Source organism: Ornithorhynchus anatinus, chromosome X1 (assembly GCF_004115215.2).
Source record: "Ornithorhynchus anatinus isolate Pmale09 chromosome X1, mOrnAna1.pri.v4, whole genome shotgun sequence".
NCBI lineage: Eukaryota > Metazoa > Chordata > Mammalia > Monotremata > Ornithorhynchidae > Ornithorhynchus > Ornithorhynchus anatinus.
This window is the reverse complement of record NC_041749.1, coordinates 13,279,407-13,307,356: the sequence shown is the minus strand read 5'-3', so window position 1 is coordinate 13,307,356 and position 27,950 is coordinate 13,279,407. Positions and strand designations below refer to the sequence as shown.

At 44.6% G+C, this 27,950-nt stretch overlaps 1 protein-coding gene across 1 annotated transcript in view; it reads right to left on the bottom strand.

Annotated features, from left to right (window-relative positions):
* VIT (vitrin) overlaps positions 1–27,950 on the bottom strand; it is a 76,634-nt gene that overhangs the window by 6,428 nt on the left and 42,256 nt on the right. The window contains exons 8-14 of the mRNA XM_029049973.2: positions 23,106–23,162; positions 18,158–18,202; positions 14,672–14,734; positions 9,181–9,328; positions 6,114–6,217; positions 5,547–5,773; positions 1,444–1,957 (exon numbers count right to left, since the gene is read on the bottom strand). Of these exons, the coding sequence (XP_028905806.1) occupies positions 1,444–1,957; positions 5,547–5,773; positions 6,114–6,217; positions 9,181–9,328; positions 14,672–14,734; positions 18,158–18,202; positions 23,106–23,162 (1,158 nt within the window). The remainder of the gene's footprint in view (positions 1–1,443; positions 1,958–5,546; positions 5,774–6,113; positions 6,218–9,180; positions 9,329–14,671; positions 14,735–18,157; positions 18,203–23,105; positions 23,163–27,950) is intronic.

Sequence of the window (27,950 nt, the reverse complement as noted above, 5' to 3'; positions counted from 1 at the left end):
TACTACTACTGCACTACTCTGCTACTACTACTACATTGCTATACTACTACTACATTATACTACTACTGCAGTACTCTTTTATTACTACTATTCTACTCTATTAATACCACAATGTTACTATACTACTACATTATTATACTACTACTGCACTATGCTACTACTACTACACTACTATACTACTACATGATACTACTGCTGCAGTACTAAGCTATTACTACTATTCTACTAGTACTACTATGCTACTCTACTTCTACATTATTATACTACTACTGCACTACTCTGCTATTACTACTATTGTACTACACTACTATTCTACTCTACTACAGAGAAGCAGCGTGGCTCAGTGGAAAGAGCCCGGGCTTGGGAGCCAGGGGTCATGGGTTCGACTCCCAGCTCTGCCACCTGTCAGCTGGGTGACGGTGGGCAAGTCACTTAATTTCTCTGTGCCTCAGTTACCTCATCTGAAAAATGGGGATTAACTGTGAGCCTCACGTGGGATGACCTGATTGCCCTGTATCTCCCCCAGCGCTTAGAACAGTGCTCTGTGCATAGTGAGCGCTTAACAAATGCCAACATTATTATTACTACATTATTATACTACTGCTGCACTACTATGCTACTACTACATTGCTATACTACTACTACTACTACATTATACTACTACTGCAGTACTCTTTTATTACTACTATTCTACTCTACTAACACTACAATGCTACTACTACATTATTATACTACAACTGCACTATTATGCTACTACTACTAAACTACTATACTACTACTACATGATACTACTACTGCAGTACTATGCTATTACTACTCTTCTACTCAACTAGAACTATTATGCTACTCTATCACTACATTATTATACTACCACTGCACTACTATGCTACCACTACTAAACTACTATACTACTACTACATGATACTACTACTGCAGTACTATGCTATTACTACTCTTCTACTCGACTAGAACTACTATGCTACTCTATCACTACATTATTATACTACTACTGCACTACTCTGCTATTACTACTATTCTACTATACTACTCTACTACTACCATATTATACTACTACTGCACTACTCTGCTATTACTGCTATTCTACTACATTGCTACTACACTACTAGACTACTACAGTATTGTACTACTACACTCTTACTACTATTCTACTCTACGACTACAATGCCACTGTAGTACTACTACATTATACTACTACTGTACTACTCTCCGTTTGGCTGCCAGAATCTGAATTTTTTCCATTAAAAGTTGGTCTGTATTATACTAGTACTGCACTACTCTGCTACTATTACTATACTAGTACTACTACACCAGTATTATGACTGTCCCAGTACTATATTACTACCACTACTACACTACTGTGCTGCTACTATCGCTAGATTACTGCCACTCCACCGGTACTCTGCTCCTACCGCTTTCGCTCACCTTTTCGGTGAGCAGCCAAGGCGGGGATCCGGACGTCATCGTAGGACCTGCCGTCGGTGATGACGATCATTAGTTTTCTCTTGTTGGGCTTGGACTTCTCGAAGAGCCGCTCCAAAGCGTAACGGATAGCCGCCCCGGTGCTGGTCCCCCCGCTCCAGTAATTGACCCTCTTGATGGCGCTCAGCAGGTCGGACTTGGTGCGGTGCTGGTCAAATCCGAACTCCAGGCGCTGCTCGTAGGTGTACTGCACGGCTCCGACGCGCGTGTCCGTGTCGGACACCTCGAACTCCTTGCTGATGTTGGCCACGAACTGGAGGACCGTCCGGAAGTTGCCCGTCCCCACGCTGCTGGAGCCGTCGATGACGAAGCCGACGTCGGCCGAGTTCAAGCAGGTCTTGCTGCAGGCCAGGCGGTGGGTGTCACACACTCGTTTCGCCAGCGGCCGCGCGACCTTCTGGAGGCCGAACCAGCTCGGCACGTTAAGTGAGTAGAAGCCATTTCTCCTGCAAACAGCCTGTGGGTGAGGTCGAGCATACGATCAGAAGTCCTGTTGGGATCGGGTGTCCAGCTGTGACTGCCTTTCTGGTCCTTATGATGATCATAATGAATGGGGTATTGGTGAAGCACTCACTATGTGCCAGGCACTATACTAAACGCTGGGGTGGATACGAGCAAATCAGGTAGGACGCAGTCCTTGTCCCACCTGGGCCTCACATCCCTGTTTTATGGATGAGGTGACTGAGTAGTGAAGTGACTTGTCTGTGGTCACACAGCAGATAGGTGGTGGAACTGGGATTAGAACCCAGATCTCTCTGATTCCCAGACCTGTGCTCTATCCACTAGGCAGCCCTGCTTCTCTTAAACCTATTTCAACATTACCCTGGATGAAATATGTTAATCGCTTCGTGATCACTCTCCCCACCTTCAAAGCCTTATCGAAGGCACATCTCCTCCAAGAGGCCTTCCCAGACTATGCTCTCGTTTTCTCTTCTCTCATTCCCTTCTGCCTCACTCTTGGACTTGGATTTGCTCCCTTTATTTACTGCTCCCTCAGCCCCACAAAACTTATGTGCATATACCTAATTCATTTATTTATATTAATGTCTGTTTCCCCCTCTAGATTGCAAACTTTCTGTGGGCAGGGAACCTGTCTACCAACTTTGTTATATTGTTTTCCTGTACTCTCCCAAGTGCTTAGTAAAGTGTGCTTAGTAAATATGATCGAGCACTCTAGATCCTTAAATCTAAAGTAACCTTTTAAATCCTCTAGACTGTAGGCCCATTGTAGGCAGGGATTGTCTCTATCGCAGTATTGTACTTTCCAAGCGCTTAGTACAGTGTTCGGCACACAGTAAGCACTCTATAAATATGACTGACTGATTGAATGAATGATTGATTGATGATCAGCTTTAACTCTTAGGTTTTGGATTCTGAATGTCCCCACCAGCCCCTCACTGGGGTTGAGTGGACCTGGGGTGAATATCCTGGTGAAGGGCAGCTAAGCAGAGGCTTGGGGAGGGAGAAGAGGATTGGGCTGGAGAGATGGGATTTGAGTGCGGTGGCCACGTACACTAGTTCTGGAGGAGCCAGACAATACTCTGAAGATGAGGGACATCCAGGATCACAGAATCGTCACGGTGTACAACCTCCTAGTTTCCTAATTGGTTTCAGAACTCCAGCGGTGCCAGAAATTCTTGGTGTGGGGGAGAGGACTGTAATCAGCGAGCTTCTGGGTTAGTCCCTCAGTGTTGTGCTATTTGCATAGGATGTCCTGCAGTGGCTTGGCTTTGTGGAAAAACCATAGGTTTGGGAGTCAGAGGACCTGGGTTCTCATGCCAGTTCACTCATTCATCCATTCATTCATTCAATCATCTATTGAGCACATATCGTGTGCAGAGCACTGTACTAAGTGCTTGGGAGAGCACGCTACAACAATAAGCAGACACATCACCTGCCCCCCATGAATTTACCGTCTAGAGGCTCAGCCTGCTGTGTGAGCTTGGGAAAGTCACTTCACTCCTCCATGCCTCAGTTTCCTCATCTTTAAAATAGGGAATCACTAGCTGTTCTGCCTCATCCTTAGACTGGAAGCCCCATACGATTACGCCACCTCCTTGTACAGCGCTTGGCACATAGTAAGGCCTTACTAAATACTATTATTATTACTAACAGTGATCTCCAAGCTCAACTTCTCTCAGGCAGCCAAGCATTCACACACCAGGTTGTTCCACTGGCCCGCTGCCCATTCCTCATTAGCAGCAGCCCCTAAAGCCAGAGGAACTGGGGGATGTCTGGAGTCGTGAAGTTTCATCCCAGATTGGCAGTGGTGGTTTATGAAGCAGTGTGGCCTAGTGGAAAGGGCATGGGCCTGGGAGGCAGAGGACCTCCCAATCTTCATAAATAATAAATGACAATATCAAATAATAAAATTAGAAACATTAATACACCATAAATAAGGTCTTATTAATTAATATATATTAATGTCTGTCTCCCCTTCTGGACTGTGACTCGCTGCGGCCAGGAAATGTGTCTGTCTGTTGTTGCAGGATACTCTTCCAAGCACTTAGTACAGTGCTTTGCACACAGTAAGAGCTCAATAAATACGACAGAATGAATGAATGACCTGGGTTCTGATCCCGGCTCTGCTACTTGCCTGCTGTGTGGCCTTGGGCAAGTCATTTAACTTATCGGTGCCTCAGTTTCCTCATCTGATAAAATAAGGATTAAATCCTACTTAAAGTGTGAGTCCCATGAGGACATAGACTGTGTCCAAACTGATTATCTTGTACCTACCCCAGTGCTTAGTACCAGTGCTTGGCCCAAAGTTAGTGCTTAAGAAATACCATTTTTATTTTTATTATTATCAGGATTATGATTATTATTACTGTACTGCTGTACTCTACTGTTCTGTGGTGGTTGTTCTGCCTCCACATGGGTGAAATCGGGACTAGTTATGCCCACCTTCTAAATGGTAGAAGCTGCATGCAGTTGTAGGGTCAGTCCTCTAGACGGTAAGCTCGCTGTGGGCAGGGGATGCGTCAGTTTCTTGTTTTATTGCACTCTCCCAAGTGCTTAGTACAGTGCTCTGCACACAATAAGCATTCGATAAATTTGACTGAAGTGAAACATTCGGTGGAGTTTCTCAGCAAAATGACACTAATCTTTATTTCATTCGGCCTCTGATAACTTTCCGAATGAGCTCCGTTTTGGGGATGCCGATGTCCAGCACAAAGGTGGAAATCGTCATCATCAGTCTTCCATTTGAGTCCCTCCTCCACCCCCAAACAGCTTGCCGGATCTACTATTTACCGATTCTCATCCTCCGTTGGCACATGCTCGGCTGCCTGAGCCACCCAGAGTCATTTTGGGGACCTTTTGATGTCCAGGATGGCGCAGAGATGAGCCGGATGAGGAACTTCAGGAAGCTGGATGTGATGTGTGTGGCAGGTCTGAGATTTCTGACCACATAATAGATGGCATTCCTGCAGGTTGACTGAACCCAGCACCATGGGAACGTCACTTGCAGTAGCAAGTTTTCCAAAGGAGAGACTAACCTTCCTGAAATCACTTTCTACTTGGCCAGTCAGGGCCTCATTTTTCCGCTTATGGCCGAGGAGCGATTATCTGTTAAAGGTTTTCAGCTCTGATAAGGATCTTTGGTTCCTCTCTTCCTGAAAAGTGTTCCTAGACAAACTTCAAACGGGGATGAGAAGCAGTGTGGCTTAGTGGAAAGAGCACGGGGTTGGGATTCAGAGGATGCGGGTTCTGATCCCGGCTCCGCCACTTATCAGTTGCGTGACCTTGGGCGAGCCACTTAACTTCTCTGTGCCTCAGTTACCTCATCTGTAAAATGGGGATTAAGATTGTGAGCCCCACGTGGGACAATCTGATTACTTTGTGTCTACGCCAGTGCTTAGAACAGTGCTTGGCATATAGTAAATGCTTAATAGATACCATAATTATTATTATTATTATCAATCTTCTGTGTTCTCTATCGGATCAGAAAATCCAACCCTCCAGTGAGACCAAAAAAAGGCCATTAACTACATATTCCAGGCTGGGAAGTGGTCCGAAAGGCTTAAATATCCAAAGGGAACTCTTACCTTATCCACAAAGTTGGGTTCCACCACATTCTGCTTCTCACTTTCAGCCGCTCCCTCAATGGTGATGAAAAAAATATTGATGCCAGATTCTCGTGCGAGCCGAGAAGACTCCTCCACTCGATCTGTGGGCCACCCGTCGACCATGACGACGGCTACGTTGGCTGCGCCTCCTCTGTTGCCATTGGCATCAGAAAAGAAGTTCTTGTTGACAAATGAGAGGGCCCTGCCTGGAGGAAAGAGTGAATTCAACTTAATCTCCCAAAATGTAGCACTTAACACGGTAACACTTAAATCGCCGTGAGGATATTCCTTTGATAGTCTCCTGTACGGGCCTGCACAGGACTGGGAGTCAGGAGATCTGGGTTCTAATTTTAGCTCTGCCACTAGCCTCCTTTGTGACCTTGGTCAAGTCACTTAACCTCCCTAGGCTTCTACCGAGGAAATAGAGTCGCCGTTTGGACTGCAGCTAAAATCCCCTCCTTACAGAAGGATGGAAGGAAAGCAAACAAATTATCGCTGCATTCTCATGCTAGGATGCTGTAATTATGCCCAACACAGATGACATACCCACATTGGAAAGCCCGCCTTTCTGGGTAATTTTCTCTATGGCTGCCTTTAGGTCTCTGGAATTCGTATGAGTCTTCAGGTTGAATTCTGTGGTCGGGTCGTCTCTAATAGGTTGGAACAAGAAATGCCAATTAGTCAGAAATTATTGCCACTCGATTACATGAAATTGTTCCTTCGCTGGAAAAGGGAAATAAAATATTGCTACATCCTGATTAGCGATTTAAATTGGTTCCATGAAAAAGAGTATTAACCAAAAGTGCCAAATAAAGGAAATGATGTAAGGATCCCCCAAAATGATCAGAACAATGCCATATATGTTTATAAACAAAATAGAACACGATCATATATTAATGATCAAATACATATCAGATATTTGGAATGAGATTTGTGTGCGCATGAGAATTAGAGAAGCAGTGTGGGCTGGTGGAAAGAGCATGGTCCCGGGAGTTGGAGGATCTGGGTTCTATTCCTGACACCACCACTTACCTGACTTTGGGCAAGTCACTTCTCTGTGGCTCAGTTTCCTCATCTCCAAAATGGGGATCCAATACCTGTTCTCCCTCCTACTTATACTGTGAGGCCCATATGGGAACTGATTATTTTGTATCTACCCCAGAGCTTAATATAGTGCTTGGTGAATGGTGAACACTTAACAAATACCACAATTATTAATATAGCACTTAATTGTCTTCTACATCCTGTTCAGCAAGAAGGTGACTTAGGCTAATAAATATCGGTCTGTTAATACAAAATTGCAATATGCTCTAGTCATTCTAACAAGCCAGTGGCTTTAGAATATTAATAAGATTGAAATAAAAGATCAAAGAGTTGAGTGCTTTCTCCACAGTCATCCGAAAAGGTGGTGAAGAAAGGCCACAGCCTTCTTACCTTCATGAACCATGGGATGCCTTGTAATGTCTCTTCCTATTTAGGACAGTCAAGTTAAAATATTCCTTTCATTTTGAGATTAAGAGGAGAAAACCTCTCTTAGATGAATTCTAATTTTAAGATTAACTCTTAAATTTGTGGGCAGAGAATGTGTCAGTTATATTGTTATACTGTACTCTCTCTAGCCCTTAGTACGGTGTTCTGCACCCAGTAAGCGCTTAATAAATACTGTTGATCGACTGACTATTGAATAAGGTTCCTATTGCCTGCCTTGTCCTATTGATGGAATTTTACTATAGCACATGGTTGAGGAATGAGGGAACTGCTACAAGAAGCCAAGTTCATTATCAACTCTTCCCATTACCCTGATGGAATTCAGCATCTGTCTAAGGATTCTGCTACAGGTACTGGGACTACCTAGGTCCACCAGACGGGATCGATGAAAAATCAATCAATCATATTTATCGAGCGCTTATTAGCAGAATTAGCAGAGATGTTCTCTGCCCATAAAGAATTTGCAATCAACAACCCTCATCCCTAGACCGTGACACTGACCCTCCTCAATCGATCCATCAATGGTATTTACTGAGTGCTTACCGAGCATAGAGCACTGTACTGAGCACTCGGGAGATTATACTACAATAGAGTTGGTAGGTGTGATCCCTGCCCTTAAAGAGGTTTCACTCTGGTGAGGTGCTTAAAGCAGTGTGGCTCAGTGGAAAGAGCACGGGCTTTGGAGTCAGAGGTCATGTGTTCGAATCCCGGCTCGGTCACTTGTCAGCTGTGTGACTTTGGGCAAGTCACTTAACTTCTAGGTGCCTCAGTTACCTCATCTGTAAAATGGGGATGCAGACTGTGAGCCCCACGTGGGACAACCTGATTCCCCTGTGTCTACCCCAGCGCTTAGAACAGTGCTCGGCACATAGTAAGTGCTTAACAAATACCAACATTATTAATAAATATCCTTCATTCAGAGTTGAGGATGGTCTAAAGAAAAAAGGGAAGAGTTATAACCTGACTTGCTAAATTGTGTTCTTAAAGAATACCCATTCTAAAACGGGTGTCTGCAGAAAACCTTTCATTTTACAAGTTTAATATTCTGGTATTTTTCAAATCTGATAATGAGTCATGGTAAAGTAACTCTGACAGGTTGGCCAATTATGTTTAGTTTTCTAATGGTATTTATTAAGCACTCTATTATTTGTCAACTGCCTTTCAGGGTCACACCGGGAAAGTTTCCAGTCCTCTACCAGTCTCGACTATGGGAGGGAGAGTCAAGCAGAGGCCTATCCATTCCATTGCTAACTTGGGCAGTGGCTAACGAGTGGAAGACCATCTGCTACAAGTCAAAACTCCCCTGTGCTGGGCAGCAGTGGCACGGGAGAGAGTCGAGGGCAGGGTCTCAAGTTTCCTGCATAGAAGGAGGCAATGGTAAACCAATTCCGGATTTTTACCAAGAAAATTCTTGGATCCACTACCAGAATGATTGCAGATGGAGGTGGGGCGTTCTGGAAAAGATGTGTCCATGATGTTGCTATGGGGCGGAGACGACGACAGCATAGGACAAGAACTGCTGATCACTTAACTGCTGACGTCCCTGAGCCCTATCCAACTTTGCCCTTTTTGGGTATCCTTCCTTGTCCTTTTTTTTCCAAGCCACATTTAAATACCAGAAATATCTGAAAGCAGAGAGCTGAACATTGTAGATGACAATTAGTCTTCTCTTAGACTGCTTCATTAAGTACCTATTGAACAAGGGGCATATAGGGCTTGGAAAGCCATTCTTTCTGATGAATTTTTAAAGCAGTTTACTAACAGCTTACTACATCATCTTCACTAACATTTATTGACTGCTTATTGTGTGCAGTACACTTTATAAGACACTTAGGACATACACTAGAGCAAAAGACACGATCCCTGGCCTCAAGTGGCTTTTAATCTAATGGGAGAATGAAGCGGACACAAACTCCAAATGAATCTCCCTCCTTTCAGGTTATATGTACTGTATTTTTCCATACTAGTTTTTCAAAGGAGAAGTGAGATGGCTTGCCTTGTTTTTCCTACCTGTAGTCAACTTCTGAAAGTAGTTGGTGCCCAAGAAATTTGTGGACAGTAGTGACTCAAATCTCACCACACTTAGAGCAGTGCATGATTTCTGGATGAGAATGTTGACCCTTACCCGTACTGGACAATTCCCAGGAGTGGGCCAGCTGGGCCCACATCGAGAGCTTGGACCATGGTTTTCAGGAACTGCTTCTGGATTTGGAAACGGCGTTTGCCAATACTCCAGCTTCCATCGATTAAAAAGGAGAGATCGATTTTGCACTCTGTGGGATGAAGCATTTCAAAAAGGTCGATTAACCGAACAGGTAGAATATGATTTAACTTATCGTTTACCTTTTTCCCCCAGAGTCCTAAATTACCAAAATGCCTTTTAACTTTTTTTAAGGCAGTTAGCTACAAGCAGAGGACCACTACTTATTTCCTGTGGACATAGTTACACAGTATGGACTAATTCATAATGTCTTAGAGCAAACTTGAGAGTTTTCAAAAAGCTTTTTAGTCAGTAAACTCATATGATCTCCTCTTATGTTCGTCAGAGGCACTGCTACCTCCAGGGTATGTAATAATAACTAGACCGTGAGCCCGTCTTCTAGACTGTGAGCCTGTTGTTGGGTAGGGATTTTCTCTGTTCCCAAATCTTACTGTCCTAGCGCTTAATACAGAATTCTGCACATAGTAAGTGCTCAATAAGTATGATTGAATGAATAATGATAAAGGTGTTTAAATGCTTACTATAGGCCAAGCACAGAACTAAGCCTTGGGGTAGACACAAAATAATCAGGTCAGATCCAGCCCCTGTCCCACATGGGGCTCACAGTCAAAGAGGTTGGGAAAATAGGTATTGAATCTGAGGAAAATAAGACACAGAGAAGTTAAGTGACTTGTCCAAGGACACACAACAGGCAAGTAGGGGAGGTGGGATTAGACAGGGACACCGCTTGGGTCCATGACAGGGGTGTGATTTGCATGAGATACGCACCTACTGAAGGTGCACCTCCTCCAAGAGGCCTTCCCAGATTAAGACCCCTTTTCCTCAGCTCCCCCCCACACCTGCGTCACCTCGACTCGCTCCCTCTGCTCTTCTCCCCCTCTCCCCACCCTCCAGCACTTATGTATATATGTATATAACTATAATTCTATTTATTTGATGCCCGTTTACTTGTTTTAGACTGTTAGCCCGTTGTGTGCAGGGATTGTCTCTCTTTATTGCTGAATTGTACTTTCCAAGTGCTTAGTAGAGTGCTCTGCACAAAGTAAGTGCTCAATAAATACAACTGAATGAATGTATAAGGGACATTTGGTCAGTTGATGACTTTGAGTGTCCTATCAAATCTACCAATTGTTAGTAGAAGGGGTTTAATTATTAAGAGAGCAGTGTGTGTAGTGGAAAGAGCAAGAGCCAGGGAGTCAGAGGACCTGCTTTCTAATTCTGACTCCACCACTTGTCTGCTGGGTGACCTTGGGCAAGTCATTTAACTTCTCAGTGCCTCAATTATCTCATCTGTAAAAGGGAGATGAAGGCTGTGAGCCCTATGTGAGACAGCGACTGTGTCCAACCTGATTAACTTGTATCTAACCCAGTGCTTAGTACAGTGACCGTTACATATTAAGCACTTGATGAAACCCCAGTGACCAACATGGCTCCCACTATGCCCACTGTTCCTATAACCTGAGTTTATAGGAGACCAATGAGCCCTGGGTTCTGAGAGAAGAAGGAAGGGAAAGATAATAATGATGATAATATTATTGGTTACAGGCTTACTGTGTGCTAAGGACCATACTGAGCAGTGGGGTAGAGACAGAAGCAACGTAGCTTAAAGGGTAGAGCCCGGGCCTAGGAGTCAGAAGGACGGGGATTCTAATCCCGGCCCCGACATTTGTCTGCTGTGTGACCTTGGGCACGTCACTTAACTTCTTTGTGCCGAAGTAACCTCATCTGTAAAATGGGGATTAAGATTGTAAGCCCCATGTAGGGCAGAGACTGTGTCTTACCTGATAATTTGCATCTCCCCCAGAGCTTAGAACAGTGCTTGGCACATAGTAAGCACTTAAGTATTATTATTATATAAGATAATCAGGTCAGGCACAGTCCCTGTCCCATAAGGGGCTCACAGTCTACACGGCAAGGAGAACAGGTATTGAATCCCCGTTTTACAGATGAAGGAACTGAGTGATAGAGCAGTTAAGTGGTTTGCCCAAAGTCACACCGCAGGTAAATGGCAGAGCCGGGATTCGAACAACCATCCTCTGACTTCCAGGCCGGCGCTCTTTCCACGGAAATTCCCTTCCACTTGCCAGCTGGTTAAAGCTGGGCTAACCTTTGCCTCACCGCTCCCTGGAATGTGTCGATAGGTAGAAGATTGGCATGCCCGCCTGATCTTTGCCCGGGGCACGGGCCGGCCGGAGCCGAGGAGGTATGCGTCTTGAGATGAGGACATGATAAACTGCAGTTAGAAGCCTCACGGACGAAGGGTGGAATTTACTTTGGGAATGTTATGTGTCACAGATGATTGATCGTAGCTGTGCACGGCAGAGAGTTGAGGCGGGGGGTGGGTGAGAGGGACGAGGGAAGAGAGGACGGAGAGCCCACTTAAAAAAAATCCTCAGCGTGACTCTCCTAAGAGGCGTGTGGACTGTCAACTTTCTGAAATGATTGATTTGTTTGTTCGTTAATGTTTCCTTCTAGATAAGTTGTAGCCCTTCTCTACTTAGGCATATCCAAGGCTTTCTTCAATCCAACCTATGGTGCATTTAACCAACATGTCTGGCAGCAGAACCTAAAGAATATTCAGAGGATTACAGTCCCAGTGGGAGCAGCAGAATGCAGGAAAAACGGCCATTAGATTTCGGCTAGGGCAAGGGAAATGAGTGCCCTTTGAGCAACTAGACAGTTCAGCATGAATGGGTGAAGCTGCCCCAAATTAGCTCAGGAATATTATCCCAACAATCTTGTTAGTTCAGCCACTAGTGCTTAAATGTGGCAGGAAAATGAGACTTTGAAAGGCCAACTCCCAGTTATGGACGAGGTGTGTTATGCTATTGTTTCTTTATTCCATCAATCATTGGTTTTTACTGAGGACTTAGTGTACACAGAGTAATAATAATGTTGGTATTTGTAAAGTGCTTACTTCGTGCAGAGCACTGTTCTAAGCGCTGGGGTAGATACAGGGTAACCAGGTTGTTCCACGTGAGGCTCACAGTCTTCATCCCCATTTTACAGATGAGGGAACTGAGGCTCAGAGAAGTGAAGGGACTTGCCCACAGTCACACAGCTGACAAGGGGCAGAGTCGGGATTCGAAACCATGACCTCTGACTCCCAAGCCCGGGCTCTTTCTTCTTGCTTTTTGCTTCTCAACTGTACTAAGTACTGTACTAAGCACTTGGGAGAGAGTACAGGACAACAGAGTGGGTAGACAACGTTCCCTACCCACGAGTTTATAGTCCAGATATTCAGAATATACCACTGCTCAAACTGACTCTCTGAGAATTCAAGTAGGGTTGGGGGAAAAAAAAAAAGGAACCCACTTTGACCTTGTCAAAAAAAAACGTATTTATTAAGCACTTACTACGTGCCAGGCACTGTTCATTCATTCATTCATTCAATAGTATTTATTGAGCACTTACTATGTGCAGAGCACTGTACTAAGCGCTTGGGATGAACAAGTCAGCAACAGATAGAGACAGTCCCTGCTGTTTGACGGGCTTACAGTCTAATCAGGGGAGATGGACAGATAAGAACAATGGCAATAAATAGAGTCAAGGGGAAGAACATTCTAAGCGCTGGAGTAGGTACAAGGTAATCGGGTTGGACACAGTCCCTGTACCACATAGGGCTTACAGTCTTAATTCCCATTTTACAGATGAGGGAACTGAGGCACAGAGAAGTTAAGTGACTTGCCCAAGGTCACACAGCAGACAAGGTGCAGAGGCAGGATTAGAACCCAGGACCTTCTGATTCCCAGGCCCTTGCTCTCTCCACTAGGCCACTGTGTGCCTATTATGGGGACTTCTTCCCTTTGCCTCTTGGTTTGCATACGGGAAGCAGCGTGGCTCAGTGGAAAAAGCCTGGGCTTGGGAGTCAAAGGTCTTGGGTTCGAATCCCAGCTCTGCCACTTGTCATCTGTGTGACCTTGGGCAAGTCACTTGACTTCTCAGTGCCTCACTTACCTCATCTGTAAAATGGGGATTAAAACTGTGAGCCTCACGTGGGACAACCTGATTACCCTGTATCTACCCCAGCGATTAGAACAGTGCTCTGCACATAGTAAGCGCTTAACAAATACCAACATTATTATTATTATTATTATTGTTGTTGAAGCAGCATGGTATAATGGATAGAGCATGGGCCTGGAAGTCAGAAGGTTATGGCTTCTAATCCCACCTCTGCCACTTGTCTGCTGGGTGACCTTGGGCAAGTCACTTTACTTCTCTGGTCCTCAGTTCCCTCATCTGTAAAATGGGGATTGAGACTGTGAGCTCTACGTGAAACAGGGACTGTGTCCAACCCGATTTGCTTGTATCCACAGCAGCACTTAGTACAGTGCCTGACACATAATAAGTGCTTAACAAGAACCATTATTATTATTATTACTAATAATAATATAGTTCCCCAACTCCAGTTGCCCTGTGCCAATGGGACCTGCTGTTTGATGCCATTGCCCAGGAATCAAAGACCAAGCCACATTCTTCCTATCTTCTTCTATTTGTGGCATTCTTTTGCTTTGTTTGTGACAGAGAGCCTCCCACTAAAAATAATTATAATAATAATACCAATAGTGATAATAGATAATAATGTGTCAAGTGCTCACTCTGTGCCAAACATTGTACTAAGCACTGGGATTGATACAAGATATTCATGTTGGACACAGTCCCTGTCCCATGTGGGGTTCATAATCCAAGTAGGAGGGAGAACAGGCACTGAATCCCCATTTTTGAGGTGAGGAAACTGAGGCACAGATAATTTAAGTGAACTGCTGAAGGTCACACAGCAGGAAGGTGGCAGAGGCAGGATTAGAACCCAGGGCCTCTGACTCCCAGGCCTGTGCTCTTTCCACTAGGCCACGCTGCTTCCCACCTCCAGAGAAGTTGCTGAGACAACTTGTTTCCATTCGCCCACCTACCAAACTCGGTCCCTGGAAACGAATTTACGCTTATCTGCTGTGTGACCTTGGGCAAGTCACTTCACTTCTCTGTGCCTCAATTCCCTCATCTGTAAAATGAGGATTGAGACTGTGAACCCTATGTGGGGTAGTGACTTGTATCTTCTAGCTGTTCTAGCGCTGAGTACAGTGCCAGGCACCTAGTCAGCTCTTGACGAATGCTCTTGAAAAACGAGCTTGCCTTTCAGGTCGCGAGCCGGAGACTGTGGGTCTGTTCTACTTCTTCTGTGGGGGAGAGGGTGGTAGGTATCGGTGGCATGGATGAAGCTGAGGACGAAGGGGTAGGATGGAGACTGGCAGAGATCCACCCTCATCCTGGATTTTCAGAGGTGTCACCACACAAGGATATACAGTAAACGTCGTAATACCATCTGTAAACTGGCACGAATACAGCCGAAATGATAAGCCCTTAATTGTTTTATAGCTGAGGATTTGGTTGTACCTACTTGGGTCTCCCTGGGACACCGGCTCCAAAGATCTTGTGTTTAATTCATCCTTTGGACCGAATCCTGGAAATATCGATGAAACCTGTGGTTAGTTAAGAGGCACAAGAAGAGCCCTGACCTCATCAGAGGGAAAAAGACAATCAGAGCATTCATGTTTCGTACTTTGGCTTAATCCCCTGCACGATCACTCTTACTGCATCGCTGCATAGTTCACTCTTTCACACCCCCTAATTTCATTATTTTTCAGATGGCGCACCTTGGGGCGACAGCAGAGAGTGATGCAGGGGATAGTAGGGAACGTGCCCACCAACTCCGTTAATTGTACTCTCCCAAGCGCTTAGTACAGTGCTCTGCATGCAGTCAGCGCACAATAAATACCACTGACTGATAGAGGTGCAACGAGCTGACCAAAGTATGAACTTAAATTAGGCTTGGATTTCCAGCTTGCACTGTGCATGAACTGGAGAGAGCAGCTATATCTGCCCTGAAGCAGGTGTTGGATGCCCCCAATCTATTTTCTTTTAGCATTTCTGGTTAGACTGACGACACTTGGTCCTCTAGGAAGTTCCAGACCTGAGGAAGAAACTAATTTCCCCCCAAAACATTTCAAGCAACTACTTCTCCTGGTGCATTAGCATTTTCTTTGTTTTCCTTTCATTCATTCATTTAGTTGTATTTGTTGAGTGCTCAGTGTGTTCAAAGCACTGTACCAAGTGCTTGGGAGAGTATAGTACAACAATAAACAGACACATTCCCTGCCCCCAAGGAGCTCACAGTTTATGGAGGGAGACAGACATTAATATAAATGATTAACTTAACTTTCTAAGCCCATCAATCTTTCAAAGAAGGGGAAAGACTTGCCAATTCACCAAGCAATTTGTCACATCTTAAAATTAAAGTCAAACCAACTTACTACTGTGATTGGCTATGGTCCAGATGGATCCACCAGCTAAGTAAACAAGGCATAATTCATTCATTCATTCATTCAAAAGTATTTATTGAGCGCTTACTATGTGCAGAGCACTGTACTAAGTGCTTGGAATATACAATTCGGCAACAGATAGAGACAATCCCTGCCCAATGACGGACTCACAGTCTAATCGGGGGAGACAGACGGCAGAGTAAAACAGAACGAAACAAAAACAAGACAACATTATCATGATAAATAGAATCAAGGGGATAATGTTGTCTTGTTTAATCATATTTCCAAGCGCTTAGTATAGTGCTCTCCACATAGTAAGTGCTCAATAAATACTATTGAATGAATATTACCCTTCCTTGTTGGGGTCGGGGAATGGGTTATCCCTAGGAGGGAGTTTTTAACCTCAGATATTTTTTTCTATCCCTCTTCATGCATGGGGATGGCTGCATAGTTCTTCCCCAACTTTGAAAGCTTTTGAAAAGAGGGAGAGTAGCAGTCTGTCCCCCTCTCATGGTCGCACCCGGAGAATTTCCAGTCCCCTACCAGCCTCGGCTTTTGGAGGGAGAGTCAAACAGAGGCCTACCCATTCCATTCCTAGCTTGGGCAGTGGCTAGAGAGTGGAAAGCCATCGGCTACAAGTCAAAACTCATCTGTGTCGGGCAGCAGCGGCACGAGAGAGAGTCGAGGGCAGAGACTCAAGTTTACTGCACCAAGGAAGGTAATGGTAAACCACTTCTGTATTTTTACCAAGAAAACGCTATGGATATTCTACCAGAACGATTGCAGGTGGAGAGCGGGGCGTTCTGGGAGAGTTGTATCCATGGAGTGGCAATGGGGTCGGAGAAGACTCGACAGCAAACGACGAGAACTTGCTACTATTGTTTCTACATCTGAGCTATTTGCTCCCTCTTTGTATTTCAGTTGAGGTCTACCTTGGCAGCCATTCTTGGGGACTCCAGACCCTACGACCGTTGCGGGCAGAGAACGTGTGTACTGACTTTTTCGTATTGCACTTTCCCATGTGCTCAATATATACCCGTTAATTGATGGGGCCGCCCCAAAGCAGCATTTCATTTGGCCTGGGAAAGGAGCAGGGTGGTGAAAAAGGAATGAATCAGGGAACAAGTGACCCCAACTCATGCTCTGAGTAGTGGTAGTTCTTCTATTTCCAGTTTTGGAGCTCCTTACTGGTTCCAGGCTTCCAACCTGTTGCTTACCCAGTCAGCACTTTTCTAGAGAAGCAGCATGGCTCAGTGGAAAGAGCCCGGGCTTGGGAGTCAGAGGTCATGGATTCGAATCCTGGCTCTGCCACTTGTCAGCTGTGTGACCGTGGGCAAGTCACTTCACTTCTCTGGGCCTCAGTTCCCTCATCTGTAAAATGGGGATTAACTGTGAGCCTCACGTGGGACAACCTGATTACCCTGTATCTCCCTCAGCACTTAGAACAGTGCTCTGCACATAGTAAGCGCTTAACAAATACCAACATTATTATTATAATTATTAGAGCTCTCCACGGAGGTGCTGGGATCCCAGCACAATAATAATAATTATGGCATTTGTTAAACAGTTTCTGTGTGCCAAGTACTGTTCTAAGCACTGGGGTAGATGCTAGGTAATCAAGTTGGACACAGTCCCTGTCCCACATGGGGCTCACAGTCTTAATTCGCATTTTAAAGATGGGATAACTGAGGCCCAGAGAAGTGAAGTGATCTGCCCAAGGTCACACAGCAGACAAGTGGCAGAGCCGGGATTAGAACCTATGACCTTCCGACTCCCAGGCCCAAGCTCTATCCAGTACACCACGCTGGGGTAGATACAAGGTAATCCCTCAGAGGGTGAAGGATCAGGGTTAGAGAGATGGATTTAGGAATCATCTGCCTAGAGGTGGTAATTGAAGCCATAGGAATTGAAGCCTGTTGTAGGCCAGGATTGTCTCTCTTTATTGCTGAACTGTACTTTCCTAGCACTTAGCACAGTGTTCTGGACAGTGTAAGCGCTCAATAAATAAGACTGACTGAATGAATGGAGTGGATGAGTTCTCCAAGAGAGTGGGTGTAGTTGGAGAATGAAAAGGGACCCAGAACTGAACCGTGAGGGACCCCCACAGTCAGGGGGTGGGAGGCAGAGGAGGAGCCCACGAAAGAGACTGAGAATGAGTGGCCAGAGATGGAGGAGGAGAAACAGGAGAGGAGAGGCCGAAGTTGGATAATATTTCCGGGAGAAGGGGGAGGTCGACAGTGTCGGAAGCAGCTGAGAGGTCAGGGAGGATGAGGATGGAGTAGAGGCCATCAGATTTGGCAAGAAGGAGTTCATCTGTGACCTCTGAGAGGGAGAGAGAGCTTTGAGAGAAATATGTTTCCACATATTTCTTACCTATCTTGGTCGTTGAGGAAAGAGGCTGTAGCTGTAGCAAAAACTGATCAACTTAATCTAGTGCATTTTGCAAGTTGACTTCCAGAGCTCTCCTTCACTTCAGGTTGATGCGGAAAACCCAATCAATACAAACGGGCAGAATCCCAAGATGGCTCCTGCTGAAAGCATGGTAACCCACCGGTTTTCCTTACCTGCTTGAAAGGGACCCAATTCAGGTTTCCAGGCATCTGTCTCTCCTGGTTTTCAAAACACAACAAAACCGTGATTAACATATTAAAAATAGAATTGAAAAACTTGTAGAACAGCTGTCAAAGTCTAGGTGGGACCAAAATTGAAAAAAAAAAAAGGCAAGCCTGTTGAGTTCTTTTTCCTTTTTTTTTTAAATCCACATACCTATAACCCTTTTGGGCCTATAGAACTGGGAATATCTTTTATTAATTCGAAAGCGGTGGAATTGCCAAAAATACAAATACGCTCCAACGTTATGGCGTGGACGAATGTCACGGAATTTTAGTGCCTGTGTTTAGCCTGAGAATTTAAATGAACACCTCCAATTACAGTGTGGCCATGCAGTGAAGATCATTTATAGTGGAAAAAAACATAATCCTTGGGTGAAGAAATGTCACCGGCCTACAGGACACCTTGTAAACCTTTGATCGCAACCTCCTTCCTCTGTTGCCATCTGCTGGCAAAAGCAATGCAAAGTTTGGTCTTCGGCGATTTTGAGAGCCATCCAATGTCACTGAATCCAAGAGAATTAACAGGCTGTTTTGTTTTGGACCATCTGAATAGTTTCTCAGTCTCTCTCATAGATAATATCTTTAAATTCTACATTAGAAATTACTTGTTTATTCATCTGAATGCCCGTCTCCCCCCGAGACCGAAAGCTGTTCATGGGCAGGGAACGGTGTCTACCAATTCTGTACTCTCCCAAGCGCTTAGTACTGTGTTCTGCACGTAGGACGTGCCCAATAAATACCACTGTTTGATTAATGGCACGCTCATCTTCTGGATTAGTTTATTAGCATCATCTATGAGCCATTTTTAACATCACATGGCAAGAGAAGATCATAAGTAATGAGGCGCCGGAATGTATGATCAAAGTAAGGTTCACCACAGTGCGATTTTGCGGGATGGGATGTATTCATTCATTCAATCGTATTTACTGAGTGCTTATTATGTGCAGGGCACTGTACTAAGCGTTTGGAATAGAGTGGATGATATCAAGACACCCAAGCAGCTGGGAAGCAGTGTGGCCTAGTGGATAAAGCAAGGGCCTGGGAGCCAGAGGACCTGGTTTCTAATCCCGGCTCCTTCACTTCCCTGCTGTGTGACCTTGGGCAAGTCACTTGACTTCACTTTTCTTAAACTGTAAAAGCAGGGGGTTTCAGTACCTATTCTCCCTCCTACTTAGACTGTGAGCCCCGTGTGGGACAGGGACTCTATCCGGGTTGATTAACTTGTACCTAGCTCAGCGCTTAGAACAGTGCTCAACACATAATGAGCACTTATACCTTTTTAAAAAAACAGTTTCCGTATATTGAGCTAAGGTGACGGAACACTAAACAAGAGAAGAACAAACGCGTATAAGATGCAATGAAGCATAAGTAGGGTCAGAATAACTTCAAATTTGCTTCTGGGAGATTCCAGTGCGATTAGCACTTGGGACTGGGGGAGAAGAGTAATGTTTGAGGGATGGAAGCTCCTCTATTTCCGGCTGCTGCTGATCTCCTTAGAAAGTGATCCACACTGGCTCAGATGGGCACCACCAGGATTTTCCCAGTATCTCTGTGGACCAGGCCGACTCAGAGCACAATCTCAAATGATGGAATATAACCGCACACTGCTAGGAGACAACAGCGACTGAGAAATCCATCTAATGGGCAGAAATTGGCACGGGGAGGTTTTTTTAGGCCAGTCCGGGAGATTACATTAACCAGAGGCTGAATTGAAAATGGTTCCAGACAATGCAACTGCCATGGAAGGGACTGTCAGTTACTCATTGGTTTTTCTCCTCCTTTCCCATTACAATAAATAAAAGCTCACTATCAGCAGTGCCATCTTTGAAACCAAAGACCATCTATAAAAATAATGTTGGTATTTGTCAAGCGCTTACTATGTGCCAAGCACTGTTCTAAGCACTGGGGTAGATACAAGGTAATCAGGTCGTCTCACGTAGGGCTCACAGTCTTCATCCCCATTTTACAGATGAGGTAACTAAGGCACAGAGAAGTTAAGTGACTTGCTCCAGGTCACACAGCTGACAAGCTGCAAAGTCGGGATTAGAACCCATGACCTCTGACTTCTAACCCGGGGCTCTTTCCACCGAGCCACGCCACTAAATAGAATGTATGGTAGTAGAGTATGAGCCTGGGAGTCAAAAAGATCTGGGTTCTAATCCCAGTTCTGCCACTTGTCTGTTGTGTGACGTTGGGTAAGTCACTTAACTTCTCCGTGCCTCAGTTACCTCATCTGTAAAATGGGGATTAAGATTGTGAGCCCCAAGTGGGACAAGGACTGTGTCCAATCTGATTATTTTGTATCTACCCCAGTGCTTAGAACTGTGCTTGACACATAGTAAGCACTTAACAAATATCATCATTATTAATATTATTACCCCAGCACTTAGTACAGTCCTCGGCACATAGTAAGTGCTCAACAAATACCACCTATATTAGAACAATGAGTTTGGAAAACATCTTCAAAGCCCCTTTGGCTGTAAAGGCAGAGGCAGTACGAATAAGCAGTGTCTAGCGATGCTTCTTACCAAGATGAACACTGACAGCTATGGGTTTCTGGAAACTAGCACCTGCTTCTGGTCTGTGAATAACTGAGGTGGTGAAAACTTCACAGTCAATTTGCAAATACCTAGAAGTACATGAGATACTAGGAAACCACCAACATGACTTGGGGAGTAGCCAATCATCTCGTCTTGCCTTACGCTGTCGAGTCGTCTCCGCCCTGTAGCTATGCCATGGGCCCATCTCTCCCACGAACGCCCCGCTGTCCATCTGAAATTGTTCTGGTAGTGGATCCATAGAATTTTCTTGGTTCACCGTTGCCTCCTTCCGCGCAATAAACTTGAGTCTCCACCCTTGACTCTCTCCCGTGCCGCTGCTGCCCAGCACAGGTGAGTTTTGACTCGAGGCAGATGGCCTTCCACTCGCTAGCCACTGCTCAAGCTAGGAATGGAATGGATAGGCCTCTGATTGACTCTCCCTCCCATAGTGGAGACTGATAGAGCACTGGAAACTCTTCAGGTGCGACCCTGAGGGGGAGTCCATCAGACTAAGCAAACTTAATCTCCTTCTCCAACGCGACAGGCCTTGCAGACAAGAGAAGTTGAAGGAATCAATGGTTTCTGTCTAGATTTGAGTAGGGCTTTTGATTATGTCATCTCCTCTCTGACATCCTCATTGAATAGCTGGGATTTCATGATACTATTGTTGGACAATTGCACAGCTGACTACGGAATTTACAAGCTAAAGGGAACAGTGATTCGTGGTTTAACATCAAACCTGGAGATGGCAGCATGGCTTAGTGGAAAGAGCCCAGGCTTGGGAGTCAGGGGGCATGGGTTCTAATCCCGGCTCTGCCGCTTGTCTGCTGTGTCACCTTGGGCAAGTGGCTTAACTTCTCTGTACCTCAATTACCTCATCTGTAAAACGGGGATTAAGACTTGTGAGCCCCATGTGGGACCACCTGATTACCTTGGATCTACCCCGGTGCTTACAATAGTGCTTGGCACAAAGAAAGCGCTAAACAAATACCATCATTATCATTATTATTGTATAAGAAGCTATTGGATGGTATTTCTTACGGATAAGTCTCTGTGTTCTGAATGAAGGAATCAAGAGCTTGCTCATCAAGTTTTCTATTAATATTCAGTTGGGTGGCATTGCTAACACTGAGGAAGACAGAAGTAACTCCAGATTCTAGACTGTAAGTTCCTCGTGGGCAGGGAACGTGTCTATCAGCACTGTTATATTGAACTCTCCTAAGCCCTTAGTACAGTGTTCTGCACACAGAAGGTGCTCAGTAAATACCATAGATTGACTGAGAAGTAGAATTTAAAATAATTTAGATAAACTGGAAAAATAGCCCTCCATAAGAAAGAGTAAAATGTGATTCAGAACAATCCAAGGGAGTGTGCTGGGAACACCCCCCCCAAAAAAACCCTATAAATGTAGTCTAGGGAAAGACTGGAAACAAGCAGAGCAGAAAAAGGTCTGGGTGATCATAGTTGATCAAAAGTAAATTCATTCAGTCATTCAGTGGCATTTATTGAGCGCTTACTGTGTGCAGAGCAACTCAGCACTTGGAAAGCAAATTGGAGACTGCAAATACTTTTCTCAAATATCAACTTGGGACATTATCAGTGGAAAATGACATGAACAAGTCATTCTTTCATTGTATTCTTCAGTAGCCAACCCACTCACAATTATGTAGACAGAGTCCAGAACTCGGACAAAAATGATTAAAGGGTTGGAAAATAGGTCCTATGAGAAAAGATGATCAAGGAACTGAGGTTGTTAAGCCCAGAGAAGAAGTGGTTGAAGGGGATCCTTTTGGCTGCCTTCAAGAACGTGAAGGGCTTTTATGTGGTCGATACTGGCCGGTTGTTCTCCAGGCCTATTAAGGATTAAGAAAGAGGAAAATTGATTTAAATTGAGACTGCTGAGACTTTAGTCCGTCGCAGGGAGAAGCTTGACTATCAGGGAGATTAAACGCAATTGGGTTACCGCAGGAGGTTGGGGAGTTTCCATCTTTGGATATCTTTAGGAAAAATCTAGACACCTATCTGACCTGGGTGACTTAATTATCTATTTGCCAGGTAGCAGGAGATTGGGAAAAGTACTGGCTCCTGAGAGGTCTTTAACAATGAAGTCTGTTGTCCTTTTCATATCGGGTTGATGAATTTAGAGCTGTTTTGGCTAAGCTTTTTTTTTCCTGTTTTATAAACAGTATGTTTTTCTCCCATAAGCAGCTTAACGTTTCTTGGTTTGGGGGAGCCTGCTGTGAAACGGGATTTATTTCTGGTCAACTATGATCCCCCAGATTTGATCCCCAAACGTCGCACTCAGAGTTTCATTTTCACGGTAATGAAAGACTATTAAAAAAGTGAGCCGAAGTTCTTACCTGTATTGACACGCAGTATCTTGCGGTGAGTTGCATAGGCTGCAGTGGTTCTCAATCCTGTGACAAGATTTTTCCAGTCAGGGCACTGACTTGAACTCAGTTGACTCAGAGAACTTCTCATGATCAGATCTAGCCAATCCATATTAAAGCCTACCTTGATTCTGGCCTTGTCCCGGTTCAACCCGGGCTTGCCCTAGGGTTGGCAGTGAAATAGAAATACAGGAAAATGGGCTTCAGCTCAGCAATGACAGAAAATTCTGGGCATTGACAGCCACTGAATTGCTTGTCCAGCTGTCTGAGACAGACTATTACTTCTTTATCCGGTACTGATGTCACAATAACTCTCTTAAACGATTCCAATTGTGGAGGAGGTTAAAGTGATATTTCAGGAGGGTATGCCATTTAACATTGAATGGTTTTCACAGCATTAATATGTTTTCAACGGGAACGGTGCTGACAGACAACCCTTTTTCAAGGTACAAACTGTCGATGGGTTAGTTTTAATGACTTTTGGAGAAAATGAACATGAAAAGCAGTGTGGCGCAGTGGAAAGAGCCCAGGCTTGGGAGTCAGAGGTCATGTGTGCTAATGCCGGCTCCGCCACTTGTCAGCTGTGTGACTTTGGGCAAATTACTTAACTTTTCTAACATCTGTAAAATGGGGATGAAGACTGTGAGCCCCACGTGGGACAACCTGATCACCTTGTATCCCCCCCCCCAGTGCTTAGAACAGTGCTTGGCACATAGTAAGAGCTTAACAAATGCCATCATTATTATTATTATCTGTCCTCAGTATTATTTGCACAGTTATTTATTAACAATTTTTTTAAATAAAGAAGAGAATGATGAATAAAATGATGCTAAAAGTTACCTCGGATTCCAGAACAGTTATTTCGTAGGTGGAGAGAAAGTAAGGAGAGGGAAGGGGATGGAAAAGAGATGAAAAGACAGAAGCGGAGGTAAAGAAAGATGATGGCCCTCCTTGACTAAGCAGTCATTACCTCTATATTGGGCACCTACCGTGTGCAGAGCACTGTATTAAACGCCTGAGAGAGTACACTTTTATTCATTCAGTCATATTTATCGAGCGCTTACTGTGTGCAAAGCACTGTACCAGGCACTTGGGAGAGTATAATATAGCAACAAACAACTTTAACAGAGCTGGTAGACACATTCCCTGCCTACAATAAGCTTACAGTCTAGAGACTCCGTCTCCCTTCTGTGCCAACCTTGGCATTTGGATTTGTGCCTTTATTAATAATAATAATAATAATGTTGGTATTTGTTAAGCGCTTACTATGTGCAGAGCACTGTTCTAAGCGCTGGGGTAGACACAGGGGAATCAGGTTGTCCCACGTGGGGCTCACAGTCTTCATCCCCATTTTACAGATGAGGGAACTGAGGCACAGAGAAGTGAAGTGACTTGCCCACAGTCACACAGCTGACAAGTGGCAGAGCCGGGATTCGAACTCATGACCTCTGACTCCAAAGCCCATGCTCTTTCCACTGAGCCATGCTGCTTCTCCCACAGCACTTATATACATATCTGAAAATTATTTTAATGTGTGTCTCTACCTCTGGACTCAAAGCTCCTTGTGGGCAGGGGAACACGTCTACGAACTCTGTTGTAGTCTCTCAAGTATTTAGTACAGTGCTCTGCACAAAGTAAGTGCTCAATAAATATGACTGATTGATTGATGAGACCCAAGTATGAGCTAGGGTTGTATGGTCTAGACTCCAAGCTCCTTGAGAGCAGGCATGATGTCTATTGATTCTACTGCCCTCTCCAAAGTCCTAACTATTCAACAAATACCTTTAATTGACTATGGGAAAATAGCCCCTGAAAAGAGCAGAAGGTACATGGGTGGATGGTGAGAAGAAAAAGACTGGAGATTTACTTCCTCAAGGAACCAGGTGGTGTGAAGTAAGGTTTTGCCATGGATTAGCAAAGAAGGGAGCAGAGGGCCTTCAGGTCCTTCTTAACACTCCTCATGGTTTGGAGGAGAAAAGAGGGTGGAATAGACCCATTAGCACAGGCTGCCAGGGTCCCCTTAATTAGAATAAAAGGTCTAATAATAATAATAATAATAATTGTGGTATTTATTAAACACTTTCTAGGTACTGGTCACTGCACTAAGTGCTGGGATAGATACAAGCAAATCAGGTTGGACCCAGTTCCTGTCCCATTTGGGGCTCACAGTCTTAGTCCCCATTTCACAGATGAGGTAACTGGGGTACAGAGAAGTGAAGTGACTTAACCAAGGTTACACCAGAGACAATTGTTGGAGCCAGGATTAGAGCCCAGGTCCTTCTGATTCCCAGACCTGTGTTCTGTTCACTAGACCAGCATGGCTCAGTGGAAAGAGCCCGGGCTTGGGAGTCAGAGGTCATGGGTTCGAATCCCAGCTCTGCCATTTGTCAGCTGTGTGACTGTAGGCAAGTCACTTCACTTCTCTGGGCCTCAGTTACCTCCTCTGTAAAATGGGGATTAACTGTGAGCCTCACGTGGGACAACCTGATTACCCTGTATCTACCCCAGCACTTAGAACAGTGCTCTGTACATAGTAAGCGCTTAACAATTACCAAGATTTATTTAATTTTTTTTATTTAGACCATGCTGCTTCTCAGAGTTGGAGGTTAATTTATTACAAAATATTTGAGAGCCACCCGACCCAATGTGCAACAGTCATTCTTCATTCCACCGCAATAACAATAATATTGTTGTGGTAGAGAAGCAGCATGGCCTACTGGATAGAGCACGGGCCTGGGAATCAGAAGGACCTGGCTTCTATCTAGTCCCAGCTCTGCTGCTTGTCAGTTGTGTGAAGCAGCGTGGCAGAGAAGCAGCAGGACTCAGTGGAAAGAGCACGGGCTTTGGAGTCAGAGGTCATGGGTTCGAATCCCAGCTCCGCCACTTGTCAGCTGTGTGACTGTGGGCAAGTCACTTCACTTCTCTGTGCCTCAGTTACCTCATCTGTAAAATGGGGATTAAGACTGTGAGCCTCAGGTGAGACAATCTGATTACCCTGTGTCTACCCCAGCGCTTAGAACAGTGGTCTGCACATAGTAAGCGCTTAACAAATACCAACATTATTAGAGCGAGTCACTTCTGTGTGCCTCAGTTACCTCATCTGTAAAATGGGGATTAAGACTGTGAGCCTCACGTGGGGCATGGACTGCATTCAAGCTGATTAGCTTGTATCTACTCCATTGCTTGGTACAGTGTCTGGCATATAATAAGCGCTTAACAAACGCCATTAAAAATAATAACGATTGTGGTATTTGTTAAATGCTTACGATTTGCAAAGTACCGTCCTAAACACTAGGATTGATGCAATATAAGCTGATCAGACATCGTCTCTTTCCCACACGGGGAAGGATAACAGATATTTTTATCCCCTTTTTACAGATGAGGAAATCAATCAATTAATGGTATGTGAGTGCCTATTTTACACAGTGCACTGTATTAAGCACTTATGGGAGTACAATGTAATAAGGTAGGTAGATACAATCCCCACCGAAAAAGAGTTGGTGGTCCGTCACATATGAAAGGGGAAAGAGCTTCAGGCCACAGGGAAGATGTAATCAAAAGGTCGGTGGAGAGAAAGATGAGATTTCAGTACAGTAAGTAGGTTGGTGTTAAAGATTACTGAGGCACAGAGAATAATAATAATAATGGTGGCATTTGTTAAGCGCTTACTATGTGCAAAGCACTGTTCTAAGTGCTGGGGGGATGCAAGGTGATCAGGTTGTCCCATATGGGGCTCAGAGTTTTAATACCCATTTTACAGATGAGGGAACTGAGGCACAGGGAAGTGAAGTGACTTGCCCAAAGTCACACAGCTGGCGAGAGGCGGAGCTGGGATTCGAACCCATGACCTCTGACTCCCAAGCCCGGGCTCTTTCCACTGAGCCACGCTGCTTCTCGTGAAATCAAGAGATATGCCTGGGGTCACACAGCAGGCAAGTGGTGGAGATGGGATTAGAACCCAGGTCCTCTGACTCCCAGGCCCATGCTCTGACTACTAGGCAACACTGCTTATCATCCTTAACTCATCCTTTACATCGGTTATTTTCTTGCAATTACTGTCTCTGAATCAACTTTTGTTGATTAGCTATTATTTTGACTCTGTCTCCTGTTAGTGTGAACTTCATGAACTCCTGGACTTATAACTAGTATTTAAAGTTTTTCTTGGAGTGGATGTTGGAAGATTTAAAAAACTGATTATAAGAACAGACACCACCTTAGGAGGCAACAAGGAGGTCCTGATTGAGCAAATGCAATTTAATCCTGAAACTACATACAGGTCGCCCATGTGATTTGATGCCGAAATGAAAAGGAAATTATGTTCAAATTCACAATCGCAAACGCCGCTTCACGTCCTTTAGACAAAGAGACAGCTGGGATTTGTTTACTAGAGAATGACATTCTGGAAGACGGGCGACCTCCAACATAAAATCACAGAATCTTGGAGGTGAGAAAAAGGGAAATCTACCAACTCACACCCCATAACTTCCCTGGCATACCTGTGATGTTATTTGAATGATCTCAGTTTTGGAAAAAACGAACTTGATCGGGCACCTTGCTAATGAGAAAGATACTCACTTTACCGTTGTCACTGTCGGTGCAATTCAATTTCTGTGCTGAAGCATTCAGGAGTGTGGCCAAAGCATATGTTAATGTCACTTGTTTAAAGAGGATTTACACTGTGTGTTTACTAATGATCTGGGGATACCTCCTACTGGAAAGGTCAGAGCCCATATTTTCAGAGAAAACACTACCCATTAAGCTTTGAGAAGATAAATGTTCATGAGGGAGATAAATGTATGCAGAATGCTTTTAGCC